General features: G+C 34.7%; 2 protein-coding genes across 2 annotated transcripts in view; both read right to left on the bottom strand.

The window, feature by feature from the left end:
• The window catches only part of LOC121467801 (protein amalgam), a 338558-nt gene that overhangs the window by 140925 nt on the left and 182815 nt on the right, over positions 1-14818 (bottom strand). Inside the window, exons 4-5 of the mRNA XM_041710084.1 lie at positions 12037-12222; positions 11641-11836 (exon numbers count right to left, since the gene is read on the bottom strand). Of these exons, the coding sequence (XP_041566018.1) occupies positions 11641-11836; positions 12037-12222 (382 nt within the window). The remainder of the gene's footprint in view (positions 1-11640; positions 11837-12036; positions 12223-14818) is intronic.
• Positions 4836-9869, bottom strand: LOC121467792. Its single transcript, XM_041710071.1, has 2 exons — positions 8479-9869; positions 4836-8401 (listed from the first exon to the last, which is right to left on the bottom strand). The coding sequence occupies exons 1-2, from the start codon at positions 9226-9228 to the stop codon at positions 8393-8395; spliced, it is 759 nt and encodes a 252-aa protein (XP_041566005.1). The 5' UTR covers positions 9229-9869; the 3' UTR covers positions 4836-8392.

Below are 14818 nucleotides of genomic sequence, written 5' to 3'. Positions count from 1 at the left end.
CAGGGAAAAGACCTCTCAGCACCGCTAAGATGCCAAGACAGTTCCATATTCAACCAGAGACAGAAAGTACCGTGCAGCAAAATTCAGATGAAGCTACATCAAGTTCAGAACAAGAGTATTATCAGTTGGTGGAAGAAAATAACGTAAACTTCAAAAAGAATATGTATGGCAAAGCGATAACGAACAACAAGAATACATAGATATGTCAGAACTTTATTTTTTAGAATAAATCGTTCCTCGCTACGTTACCTTAAAGTAAATTTTAGTAAAAATTCTAAAATCTTAATCGACACGGGCTCTAATCAAAATTATATTCAAAATCAACTAGTACCAAATCCAAAGCCAAATGAGAACATTTTTTTAGCTAATTCACGCAATTCTTAAGCTCGCTAATATTTCCGATACACCCAGAAATTTTTTTTACTAGACGCACTGAAAACGTTCCATGGTATTTTGGGCAATGACATAATGAAAAGCCTAGGAGCAATAAAATGATATATTAACTTTCGGAAAAAAACGCAAAATTAAAATTCATCAATTAGCGACACAAGCAGTAAATACAATTGGACCGCAAGTCAGCCATACCCAATATCACGCAAACAGGAAGTAGAAAAACAAATAACAGATATGCTAAGAGATGGTATTATAAGACTTTCAAGATCACCATATAATACACCAGTCTGGGTAGTTCCGAAAAAGTCCGGTCAGTCTGAAGAAAAAAAGCACAGATTAGAAATTGATTATAAGAAACTTAATGAAGTTACTAACTCAGATCGGCATCCCATTCCCGAAATTGGAGAAATTATTGCACAGCTTGGAGAACAAGTATTTTTCGGTATTAGATCTTAAGAGTGGTTTTAACCAAATACCACTGAAAGATACGGACATAGAAAAACCAGCATTCGCGGTTATTGGCGGAAAATATGAATTTACGAGACTTCCTTTTCGGTTTGAAAAATTGCCCATCAATTTTTCAAAGAGCATTAGATGACATATTGAGAGAATACAAAGGGAAAATTTGCTATGTGTACGTTGATGGTATTATAGTCTTTAGCAAAAACGAAGTGGATCACGGCCAAAATTTGGAAAGAGTTTTTCAACGCTACAAAACGCAAATATGAGGGTCCAAATAGAGAAATGCCATTTATTCAAAAACGAAGTAGACTTCTTGGGGTACACAATATCAGAAAATGGAGTAAAATCCAACATAGATAAATTAAAAGCGATTACAATATTTGCAGTTCCAAAAACATTAAAAGATCTCCGTTCCTTTTTGGGCATGACAGGTTATTATAAGCGATTCATAAAAGATTACGCGAAAATAGCAAAACCCCTAACCATTCTTCTAAGAGGCGAAGAAGGCCGTGTATCTAAGACCAAGTCAAGCAGAACTGCTATCAACTTGAGCTAAGACGCGATTACAGCATTCGAGAAACTTAAAACTGTCGTCTCCAGGGAGGTTACCCTTGCCTTTTGAGATTTCGGAAAAGAATTGCAATTGACTACAGACGCATCAAGTCACGCAATAGGCGCAGCATTGAAACAAAATCATAGGCCAAAAACGTTCATTTCGCGAACCCTGTCAAAAACTGAAGAGAACTACGCAACTAACGAAAGAGAGATGCTCCCTATCGTTTGGGCACTCCAGACATTATCTTTACGGGTATTCAAAAGTGGTAATATACACGGTTCACCAACCCTTGAGTTTTTCGAATAGCGTCACACAACCTCATATTTTCGGTAGAAGCTCCAACTAACGTATTTAAAAACCAATTATTTTTACTGACTGCCGATACAGATTCCTATAGTTTCGAAATATCATTCCAAACATACCATAGACATATAATACATTATAAACGTATTGGGAAATATGACAAAATTCATTTACCCTAACTATTTTAAATCATACAAGGCAAGGTTTACTCAAAATGAAATAGACGACGTAACTTCGGAATCCGAGCCCATAGATATGCAAAAGAGAACAAATTACAAATTTTGAAGAATTATTTTTTCTACAACTTACCAAGAAAATTCAAGCAATAGTTCAAGCTTGTCAAACTTGTAAAGAATCAAAATACGATAGGCACCCCCAAAAGGAGAAATCCAACCGACCCCTATTCCTAATTACCCAGGAGAAATAGTTCACATAGATATTTATATTACCGTTAAACATAGAGTCTTAACGGGAATTGACAAGTTTTCAAAATATGTTGAAGTAAAAATTTTAGAGTCAAAAGCATCTGAAGATAAAAACAATCCGTTGAGGGAAAGGTTATTTGCTTTCGGTATGCCGAAATGGATAATAATGGACAACGACCGATCATTTGGCTCAGCAGAAATAAAGTTTATGTTAGAAAATGAACTAAAAATATCGGTACACACTTCTGCTCCGTACGCATCGACAAGTAACGGACTAATATAAAGGTTTCATTCTCAACACTATTTGAAATCATGCGGTGTCTCAAAAAACACAACGGGAGCATATCAATTGGAGATTTAATCTTCAAAGCAGTTCAGGAATATAATAAATCGATACGTTCTGTAACAAAAGAAAGACCCACATAGACATATTTTTCAAAAGCACAATCTCTAGTCATCCACATCTATAATCCACAAAGCTATGAAGAAACTCTGGCGAAGGTAGAAGAATCATTTCATTCACTCACCTCATCTCATTCATTACACCCATATCTTTCCTATGAACTATAACAGATCCAAACGGATTTACGCATACTCCAAACTCAAAAAAGACAAAAAAGGGCAATAGAAGCAATAGGTTCTGCATGGAAATGGCTGGCGGGATCACCAGATAACCACGACTATCAGATCTTAGAAGATAAGATAAATGTGCAGCTAGAAAACAACAACAGACAATTATTAATTATTAAGAGATTAATTAATCAAAAAATGCTACTAATGCAATGTTAAAAGTTACCCAGAGCTCAAAAGAAATCGCAAATCAGAAAGCAAAAATTCAATTAATAATTGAAGAAATAACCAAATAATGGGCCAAATCTAACACAATAAATTCATTTGTACTTACGAACACAGAAACCAAATAGTGGGGAAAAAGAAAATAACTTATTTTTTAACATACATAGAAGAATTAATGGAATTTAATCGAATCAAGTTAGCCACAACTGCAAGTCTCTTTCATATAATAATATCGTAATTCGACGTTAACAATTGGCGAAACCATCTTCAAGTCAAGGGAAATCAATGTAGTCAAACCAGAACCTCCGTTGTTCCAACTATTGGGAGAAAAGACTAAGTTAGAGGAAGTTCTCTCACTACAAATGGTCAAGGAGCTCAACATTAACAACATTAAAGCGCTGGAAAAATTAAGAAGCAAGTCAACCATAGAATCATCCGTTAGCTACGGATCCGCCATCATCCTACTACTACTTATAAAGGGATCAATCACGGATCTCCTACGAAGCCGTAGGTCAACGGAAAATACACGAGCTTCCGTGTCAGAAACGCAAGAAAAGCCAACGCATTCTGGACCTGCGTTGCGGCCGAGCACAGTCGCGTTTAAGGAGGGAAATAATACAATTTCCCAGGCAGAAGAAAAGAGTAATCAAGTAAGCAAAAAAGATCAACAGCGGCAGAGACAGCGGCTGCGATTGAGCGACGCGTAGTTCTTAATCCAACTCAATAAAGAGAAGTTTGATTTATTTTTATATCAAAATCATAATCAATCTTTTAACTTATATATGTGTTTTGTTTACAGACAACATATCTGCGTTGCGGGCACAGCAGCCGGCGGAAAAGTCTCTTGCGCACGCCTTTGCCTGCGCCAAAAACAACGCCAACAAAAAAAAAACAAACAATGAATATTAATAATATTAATTTTAATAAAAGTTTATAAATTGAATTTCTCATATTTTTTACTAGGACTTCCGGAAGGATTCTAACTTTTAATTCCGCGCGGTAAACGCCTGCTTCATAGAAGTTCCTTACCGCTTTGTACGGAGAATTCCCCATGATTCCCGGTTCCCAGGGGATGCCTTAGGGAATCTTCACAGATTGGAACTGCAAGTATGTATTGTCTCAGTCGCACACTTGCAAAGGGAATTGTGCGTATGATCTTGAAGTAAGCAAAGTCAAGAAAGAAGAAAGCTTTGAAACTGAAAATGACAAAATAGCAGTACATAACTTGTCGTTAAGGTATCTGCCACTAGAAAATAAGATGCGAGAGTTGCAGGACATGATGGCCTAACATGCAAAGGCAAAACCTAGCATCGGAAGTATGAGAAGCTTGATCGAATTCTTCAAGTATTGCCATTGTGAACTTGAGGTGTAAAAGCAAAATCAATTACAATCATGGGTCACCAGTTACAGGTTTCAGTGGTTATTTCCGAAAACGTGTTGCCAGAGATGCCATTATATCAACAAAGGTTGCAGTGCGAAAAGACACAACAAAATGCATTTGAAGAGTTGCCTTGTTTTAAATCCAGTTGTCACCAGCTCTACCCAGATACCAAGAATTGAATGCCAGTGCAATTGGAATAGCCGGAGTACTGCTACACTGTGAAGGTGATAAGCTGAAGCCAATTGCTTATTATAGCCGCGCAACTTCAAAGCCCGAGAAAAACTACCATAGAAACGAGTTAGAGGCTATAGCAGTAGTTGAGACATTGAGAACAAGAAAGGAAGCAAACTTTGACAAGCCGAATTATATATACCCTTGCAGCTGTTCATGTCTATATGCTTAACAACATATGACAGCTATATAATATCGTTGTGCGATGGTAATAAAATTAAAACCTTAATTTTAAACTAATAAACCACTGCCATGTTTCACAGGATTTTAAGTTTTTGTTGACGCAGGTTTATATTATTTATTTCAATTCTTGAGTTTTTATTTAATTTCTGTTCAGCTTAGCTTTTTCACGTCTGCTTCCAATTGTCTCTCTTAATTCAAGTGTTACCCTATTCTGATCTTCACATAGTCCTTACTACTCATTCTACATTATTGGAACATCGGAATGGAACATAAGTGTTATTATTATTAGATTATTAAATAGTCACATCTTATATCCACTTGATCTATACAGCTTCCAATATACTGCTAACAGCTCGGCCATCCTGACAATTAGATCGTCCTCGATCGTGGGTTTTTAATATTATAAAAGTTTTTCTTAATATTATATGTTATAGTTAGTAATAATTTTGACTAGTTATGATATATAATAAAATTAATTTAGCATATATTAGGAGTTAATTTCACACTGATTACGCCAATCTGCCCATTTTCGTATCCGACATGCTTCTACAATTCCTTCATAGGGAATTTGACTAATTTGACAATTTTCAATATCACTTATGACATATCTATCGTTTGGCAATATCTTTTTAACGATATATGGTCCTTTGTACTTTGGTACAAACTTTTTGTTTGTACCAATTGTGGTGTCAATGTTTCGCATTACAACAAAATCGCCTTCCTCAAATTCTATATGATCTTTATGATTTTTCTGAAAATATTCTTTGCTCCTTTTCTGGCACTGTTCTATTTTATCTGAAGAATTCTTACGCACATTTTCTAAATCACTCTGTGGTATATCATTTCTATCATCTAAGTATTCTGTTAATGCGTCAATATTGCAACCTCTCTGCTGAACTCCAAATAATAATACTGAGGGTAATTCCTTTGTAGTTGAATGCATTGAATTATTAATGGCATATTCGGCCCTATCTAAAAGTTTGCTCCAGTCTTCATGCTTAATTGGTTCAGTTATCTTGGCCAGCATCGCTTTTATTGTCCTATTTAGTCTCTCCACCAGTCCGTTCGCTTGAGGTGACGCAGTTGCTACCTTAACGTGTTCGATATTATTTTCTAATAAAAATTTGGCAAATTCTAATGACGTAAAACATGTACCTCTATCACTTACAACTCTACGTGGTCGACTATAGTATCGAAAATATTTCGAAAATCACATGTTGACTTCTTTTGTACTCGTTGAATTCACTGGATACAACTTAACAAATTTGGTAAATCCATCAATAATTACTAGCAAATGTTTCTTTTTCGATATAACTGAAGGTAAAGGTCCAAAATGGTCTATGTGTAATGTATCAAACGGAATTGGTCGCTTAGGTATATTATGAAGTGTTCGATTATTCGCATGTGTGGGTACCGTAAACATGATACACTTTAAGCAATTTCCAATAAATGCATCTATTTTAGCTTGCATGTTCGGAAACCAATAGTGTCTCATTATTTCTTTTAAGCACTTCTCGGAACCTAAATGACATACATTTTCATGAACCCTCCTAATTATATGGGATTCCATTTCAGCTGGTACATATAGCAATTCAATATCATTCTCACCTAATCTATAAACAATTCCATTGCTTAATATAAAGTTCTTCACACTTCCTTGTTCTAATTGTTCTTTCAATTTCACTATAATACTATCTCTATTTTGCGTTATCTGAAGCTGAAGGTTGATGTCGTCACTGTCAATTACTGAAACTATTTGATCTTTGTTGTCACTATTTTGGATATTTACTACTGGTTCATATTCAAAACTCTCATTTAAGGCTGAAGGGTATCTACTTAATGAATCAACATGAGTCATATATTTTCCACTACGATGCTTAAGGGTATAATTGTAATTAGCCAATTCTAAAGCCCATCTGGCAATGCTCGAGTTAAGGCGTCCTTTCCCTAGGCACAAAACTACTGCATTACAATCTGTTACTATGTTAAACGGAATTTTCGTAATGAATAAACTACAGCTAATGTTTCCAATTTAAAGCTTTCATATCTAGCTTCTAGTTTTGTTGCTCTTTGTGAAAAATAGGCTATTGGGTGAAACTTATTATCATCCTGCTTTTGCAACAAAATCCTCCAAATCCCTCGCTACTTGCGTCGCAATGCAATTCAGTCTCTCGATTTGGGTTGTACAAGGATAATATGGGAGATGAAATTAATTTGTCACGAAGATATTCAAAAGTTTTTATACAATCCTCACTAAGTTCATACTTAACACCTGCTTTTGTGAGCTCTTGCAATGGCTTTGCTATTTTTGAGTATGCCGGAATAAACCTCCTAAAGTAAGAAAATAGTCCTAAACATTTCTGCATTCCATGGCGATCTTTTGGTATCGGAAGATGTTTAATAGTTGATGTGTGCTCATAATTCAGACTTATTCCTTTTTCACTCAGTGTATACCCTAAAAATTCAATGCTTTTGTAAGCGAACTGGCACTTATTTATTTTAATTTCCAATCGGTACTCTGCTAAAATTCGTAATTCTCTTCCTACAATCTTAAAATGTTCGTTCAATGTTTTCGAGCCTATAGCAATATCGTCTATATAAACTACTACATTTCCTTCGCGAATCAAAGGTTGTAGAATAAAGTTAATAAATCTCATAAATACTGCGGGTGCATTCATGAGTCCGAAAGGCATTCTTGTATATTCATATTGACCGGGAGGTGTTGCAAATGCTGTATACTGCACGGAACTTTCTGCTACTTTCACTTGATGGTATCCATTTTTCAAATCTAACAATGTAAAATACTTATTTCCTTCTAATCTCTCTAAGCAGTCATCTATGAGGGGAATGGGGTATCCGTCTCGAACGGTTATCTTATTAAGTTGTCTATAATCTACACACATACGCTTTTCTCCACATTTTTTCTTAACAAGAACGATAGCGGAACTATAGGGTGAATTGCTTTCTCTTATGAATCCTTTTTTCAATAACTCATCAATTTTTGAATCTACTTCTTTCTTCTCCTGATACGAAAGTCTTCTTGGTACAGTGCGTACCGGTTCTTCAGACTTAAGTCTTAGCCTCATTTTATAACTATGTTGGATCGCTGGGATGTTAGATAAACATAAGTAATTCAATCTTATTATTTCACTGAGTTCGCTTCGATCTTCATCACTTAACTTCGGGTCAATGTCAAAACTTTCATCATCCTGAAATACATCAATACTATATATATACGGAATGCTGTCGTCACTAACTATTTCATTTTCTATACACAACTCTTCTAAGTCTCTACTGCTTTCTAAATGGTCACTGTCTCTATATGTTTCACTATTCTGAAGTCTATTTATTGGTTCAATACTCACTATTTTCAATGGTTCACTATCCTTAAATAAATTCACTTCTACAATTTCTTTTACCTTATCCTTAGAAATCAATTTTATTCCAAATTTCTCAAAAAACTTACGGCCTAACAGAACATTAGTTGAAACATAATTATTGGGTACAACAAAAAATGAAATTTCTTCTTCTATGTTTTGAAAAACGAGCCTGACAAAAATTTTTCCGAATGTTTTAATTTTAAATCCATTAACTCCATAGTAATTCGTCGGGACCAGTATATCGCTAAAGTTTTTATAAGGAATCGCAGAGTGCTGAATTAAATTAATGGCGCTTCCCGTATCGAACATGGCAGACAGAAGAGTTTCGTTAGGCTTATGTTGGCAATCAGTGTAAAAATATACTCCTACCTGGTTAAAAATCGGAATAAACATATTAGGCTCCTCTTCGTCATCTCGTATCGGCTGGTTGTTGGCTGCTCCCACCACTCTCGGATCACTTGCTGGCTTCTGCTGACAATCCTTTAGCATATGTCGGAGGGATCCACAACGGAAACAAGATCCCTTCTCGCGTTTCGGCGCAGTGCACGACGAAGCGTAGTGCCCATGAGCAGAGCAATTGTAGCACCGGACTGTTTTCCGATCTCCTCCAGTATTTTCCATGCGCTGAGGAAAATTGTGTGACTTCTTCCTTAGATTGTCATACTTCCAAGCCAATTCCTTCAATTGTGCGATTGTTGTTGCTGTGTACAATATAGCGATATTGGCTGAACGATCGCGAAAACGATCAATGACGAACTGCACTGTCAATTTTTCGTCAATATTTGCACGCATAGCAATTTCCTCCATCAGAAGTATGTATCCCATAACGGTGTTCTTCGCGGGGTTGAACATGGTTTCCTTAAGTAGCAATACAATATCAGCAGTTGAGCTTCCACGACCGAATGTTTTTATGAAATTTGTCTTAAATTCGTCGTAAGTGTTCGATCGATCAACACTCACAAACAAGTCGGCATCTGTACCCGATTTCATCAACATTCGTACGCAGCGCAGTTGAAAATTTGTACATGTGTTGATATCTCTGCAGACTCTCTCAAAATTCAAAATCCACTTAAGGGCTTCCTCATTTTCAGTGGCAGAAAACCACCATTTGGAGGTCATCTGTCGTTTTGTCGACGTTTTTCATCAATCCGGCCAATATTTTCTTCTTCTCAGCAACCCTTATGGCGGCGTCAAGCAGTGCGTCTTCTTCTTCCAATGTCTGGATGCCTTCGGTAGCGGCTCCTTGGCTTAATACTTCCATTTTGGAGTTCTCCTCCACCAATATGCTTTCTGGGATTTCAGCCACTTCTTGGTATCCAGCATCAAAAGCGAGCATGCGCAATTGCCTTAAAGTTGCACTTGCAGGGAACTCGATTTCGTTGGCTTGTAGCCACTCACCAATTTGTGTCTTGTCCATTTCAGAATGGCGTCGTAATTATAAAAGCGGAAAAAAAATGTGTGCTCTCAGGTATGGCTATGTAGGCGAATGTATTAATGGGACTATCCCACTTCTGAAGTTGTTGATGCAGGTTTATATTATTTATTTCAATTCTTGAGTTTTTATTTTATTTAATTTCTGTTCAGCTTAGCTTTTTCACGTCTGCTTCCAATTGTCTCTCTTAATTCAAGTGTTACCCTATTCTGATCTTCACATAGTCCTTACTACTTATTCTACATTATTGGAACATCGGAATGGAACATAAGTGTTATTATTATTAAATTATTAAATAGTCACATCTTATATCCACTTGATCTATACAGCTTCCAATATACTGCTAACATTTTATTTATTTTTATTTTAAAGTTTTGTTTTATTGCCTACTCCCTTACAAAATATATAACGACAATAATCAATTTATATCATGTTATTACTAAAATAGGTATTTTTACATCTTTGGGGTTATTGTTGGCTATGGTACATGTTTGAAAAACAGCGGAGTCATAATTTTATTTCATATATATATTTTTCCGAATGTTCCCATGGGACATATAAGATATAGTTCGGTTTTCATGAAACTAAAACCGTAACTCTGAAATATTAAGCCAGTAATAGTAATAATATAAAAAAAAATATTATTTAGAAGCCCGATTTAAACAAAATTAAAATCGAAATTCTAAAACATTTAACTAGTACTATATCTTAAAAAATAGATTTATTGAACTTTTGGTAAAGTTTTATCTAGATAGCTCTAAAACCGAGAGTATAGTACGGACAGACGAACAGGGCTAGATCGACTGATGCTTATCAAAAAATATGTACTTTATAGTTTCGGGAAAGTAACCTTCACTTCTTTGCAAACTTCTGAATGAAATTAAAATACCCTCTGAAGGATATAAAAAGACAAAAGGTATCATAGATTGTAATGCTTTAAAAAAGTCGATGGAAAAACATGAGATTATATAACGAATTCCAAGAAAGTGGGATAGCAGCATTGACCTAATAGAAGAGATGCTGGGTATTTATATATCGATAATGTTTTATCTAGATACCTCTAAAACCGAGAGTCTAGTACGGGCAGACGAACATGGCTAGATCGACTGATGCTGTTCAATAATATATGTACTTTATGGGTCGGAAAAGTAACCTTCACTGCCTTGCAAACTTCTGACTGAAATTATAATACCCATTAAAGGATATAAAAAGACAAAAGTTGTCATAGACTGTAATTGTTAAAAAAGTCGAAGGAAAAACAAGAGATTATATCACGAATTGCAACTCTATAACAAAAGGAAACGCTTTTGCTAAAATTTGTTGGTCTGCAAAACGAGATGATAAACAAGAGTTAAAATATTTTTTTAAGGCTTTTAGATGTTTTGTTTGAAAGTGTATTTGTGTTTTCGAGTTTTTGACTTCACGTTTACGTTTTTTTGACACAATGCAGACATTGCGAAACCAGCTTTTTGCGATTAAAAACCAAGGAAGAACCCTTTAATCAAGCTCCCCGACTATTAGATACCCGTTACCCAGCTAACAAACTACAAACAAAATATTTCCTCACAAAACAATCGGTGAAAGTTTTTTTTTAATTATTATTGGATTTTTATTTTTGCGTAATCAAAAGTTTAAAATTTTAAAAATATCCTGTTTTTGAATGACGTGGTTCTAGGGAGCGAACGCAGCCGAATTTTCATTCCGCAAACTTCTCTGCTCCATCAAATCAGACAATGTAGAAATAAAAAAAACACTCTTGGTCATTTGATAAACACAAGCGTAAATATAATAATGATAATGAAATTTGGCCTAGATGTCTTAAGCAGTCCTGCCAACTCAATTTTATCTCGAAATGATAGGCCCCCGAATTTTAAATTGAAAGATTTTTTTCCACAGTAGTATATAATTTATAGGGTCGGAAACGGTTCTTTCTACCAGTTACATACTTACTAACGATTACAATATATCCTTTAAATCTTCGAGTAACGTGTCTAATAACAAATAAAAGTAATGCGATCTTAATCTTAAACAAAATGAATACCCTCTGAAAGTGTTCATAAAAAAGTTAATTTATTATTTGTTTGTCTTTGCATATTAACCTTGTTTATCTCTGCTTTCCGCTCGAAGGATAATTTCCTTTCCCGATTCACGCCGCCACTGAACCTTTGGTTTTGGAACACCAGTCGCACTGCATTCAAGTGAAATACTTCCACCCTCTGTACTGACTCCTTCCTCTAGATTATGTTCTGGGTGGTTTAAAATATCTGGCGGCACAACAACATCTAAGAATCCAGACTGCAAAACAAACTTTGTATAAGATCCAAACTGCGCAGTGACAATTTTGCAATGAAAAAGAGAACTCTAAAGGTTTCCAGTGGCTTAACATGCATTATCTGGAACACCCTTAAAAATTCCTGGTCCAGGTGAACTCGTTGTCCTGTCTATACATAGACTTTTGACACATAAACCAAAAGATGGAAAGGAGATGCACTTACAAGGCTCTTCATGGGATCTGTATTAACTTGGCACATGTAGCTGCCGGAGTCATTTATCTGTACTCGAGATATGTGAAGTTTCCAGGTGTTGTGGCCATTGTGTGTCACTGTTAGTCTTGGATTTAGGGAGACCATGTGTGTGTGTATCCCAAGAATTGCTTTTGAATCAGATTTAATCCATGCCACCTGAAATTATAAAAATATGGGAATAAATGTGTGTTTGATGTCTTATATACAAGTTCTGCAGTCGAAATGGCAGCAGAATTCGCAGGCAGAACGTGGGGCGGTCTGCTACTGTATTTTCACAGAGTTTTGATAATATCTAACTTTTGAGCGAGTTTTCTTTTAAGTCAAAAGTGAAGTTAAAATAGTAATGAAAGTTGAATCATAATCTTAAGAAGCTTGTTTAATAAAATTTAGTTAGCTTGCCGAAGTTTGCTTCCTTTTCTTTTTCTTCTCCTGTAGTAAATTTACAATAAATAAAATTCAGTACTTATTGGCTGGCGGCAGTTTATCAAAAAGCGCTATCAGCTTAATAATTAATTTTTGTAGTCTAGTTTGGTTTAGTTTTTTGCTTCGATTGTAAAAAAAAACTGATTTGGGGATGCACAGATGAATTAACCGTTGTTCTCATCACCGGCAAAAATTTTATTTTGAAATCATTGTGTTTTTATTTTGAAGACACTTTTTTTTTGTTTACAGCAAAATGTTTAGTCATTTGTACGCAGCCAAGGCATAATAATATTTATAGATTTATTTTCAATCTTATTTTTATTACAAATTTATTTTAAAAAGTTTGTAAAAAGCATTTAATTAGCCTTCGTGTTTCAGCCCGGTTTGTCGGAAACTCCAATTAATAATCAACATTTTAATTTTTAGATGCAATTTCGCTCGTTGATGTATCGGCCGCGTTAAGATATAATATTGACGAACGACGTTTGTATACCAAAACAACCTAATATTTGTTATCAGTTCTGGCAGTTTCTGTTCAACTAATTTCAATTCATTGCCTATTGTGATTTATCCATAAAACCGTATAGATTGAGAAAAATTGGTCTTATGTATGAGCCCAAACATGAAATATCCTAAGGCCATGGGGGACTTTCATGTGGACTTTCGAAGAATTCAAAACAGTTCGCAAGTCTAGCTTAGCTAGTCCAGCTAGTGTAGCTTATCGAAGATTGTTTGTATGAAAGTATGATTTATTTAGCGGAACACCAAACGTAAAACAATTTATATTTTTGAAAAATTTATGACTATTTCGTAGGGCCTGTGTGTTTAAAGTATATTATTTATTTTTTGTGGGATCTTGACAAGGTTTTTAAATTCGTTTTTCAACTTTTTCCACCAGATTTTAAATATTATTAATATTATATTTCAAATATAAATAAAATAATATAAATAAAACAAACAAACTAAGTTGTCCAAAAAGTATGCTTTTATACATTTTTTAATATTTTTTTTATTTTCAGAAGATGTTTAATGTTTAAAATGTTGTTAAAGGTTTACGCTAAGTGACAAATTAAAATAATTAATCATTATTTCATATAATTTATTTTAAATTAAGGTATACAGTTTAAATCCATATATTATGTTTTGCTTTTACTTTGAATTTAATTTAATTGATCGCTAAAAGTTTTTCAACTATTTGATTAATAATTGCTTATTGTCCTCGGAAAAATAAAACTATACCTGGGAAGTAAAGAAGTTTCAATTCTTTTTGGTGTTGTTGTTGGTGTGGTAACATTTGTGAAATACAAAAATACCCTGAATTTCATTATGCGGCTTATAAGAAGGAAGTGCGTGAAAAGAAAAATCACAGTGTGGCTGTCTTGGCTGAAATAACTGCATCGCGCGGAAATTTTAGTTAGATACAGCACGGTAAATTGTGAGAAGATGTTAAAAATGCGGATAAATAAATGTTATGACGTTACTTATAAGATGGGACTGTGCGAAGAATCGAATACAAATCACAGGATGACTGTCCGCTCGAGGCTGAAATAACTGCAGCGCGAAGAAATTTTGGTTTGTTTTTTGCATCAGTGCAGTGATTTGTAGAAAGAATAAACAAAAATAAATATATATGTAAATCTAATGATGTGGCTTGTAGGATGGATGTATGTGGAAAGTTTAGAGACAAATCACAAAGTGACTTTCCGGTCTTGGCTGAAGAAACTGCATCGCGCAGGTATTTTGGTTAGCTTCAGCATTGTGATTGGTGAAAGGTAAGAATATATATTTTGGGAATAAAAGTATACATATTATGGGAAAAAAAAAGTTAGAAAAAACAAAGGAGAAAGAAAATAAATTATGGGCTTTGACGCCATTGCATGGCGCATAGGTGCTCAGAATAGAAAAAAAATAGAGAAGAAGGGAATAGTTATGTTTAGATTTTGACGCTACTGCATCGCGCAAGGGTGCTCAGTATAGGAAAAAGAGAAAAAGAAGAGAATGGTTAGGTTTAGATTTTGAAGCCACTGCATCGCGCAAGGGGGGCCAGAATGAGAAAGAAGAATGAGATAAAGAAAAGTAATTAACTTGAATAAAATACACTTTCAGAGCTATTCGAAAAAAGAAATTATTATATTTTATAAACAAAATAACCAACAGAAAAATTTTCTAAATTTATTAATGACACACCTCACCTCTAAGAATTTATTTTACAAGATTACACCGAACATATATAGGGTGAAAAAAGAGATAAGTGTGTTTTAAGAAGCTGAAACTATTATTAAGTGATACCCAATATATTGAAGTAAGATAGGGCCAAAATAGAATTTTT

The sequence above is a fragment of the Drosophila elegans genome, unplaced genomic scaffold (assembly GCF_018152505.1).
Source record: "Drosophila elegans isolate 14027-0461.03 unplaced genomic scaffold, ASM1815250v1 contig_753, whole genome shotgun sequence".
Taxonomy (NCBI): Eukaryota; Metazoa; Arthropoda; class Insecta; order Diptera; family Drosophilidae; genus Drosophila; species Drosophila elegans.
This window is presented reverse-complemented; position numbering and strand designations above follow the sequence as displayed.

Bases quoted from the DNA above. Each gene is read 5' to 3' on its own strand.
- LOC121467792 (XM_041710071.1), bottom strand. From the start codon at position 9,228: ATGACCTCCAAATGGTGGTTTTCTGCCACTGAAAATGAGGAAGCCCTT.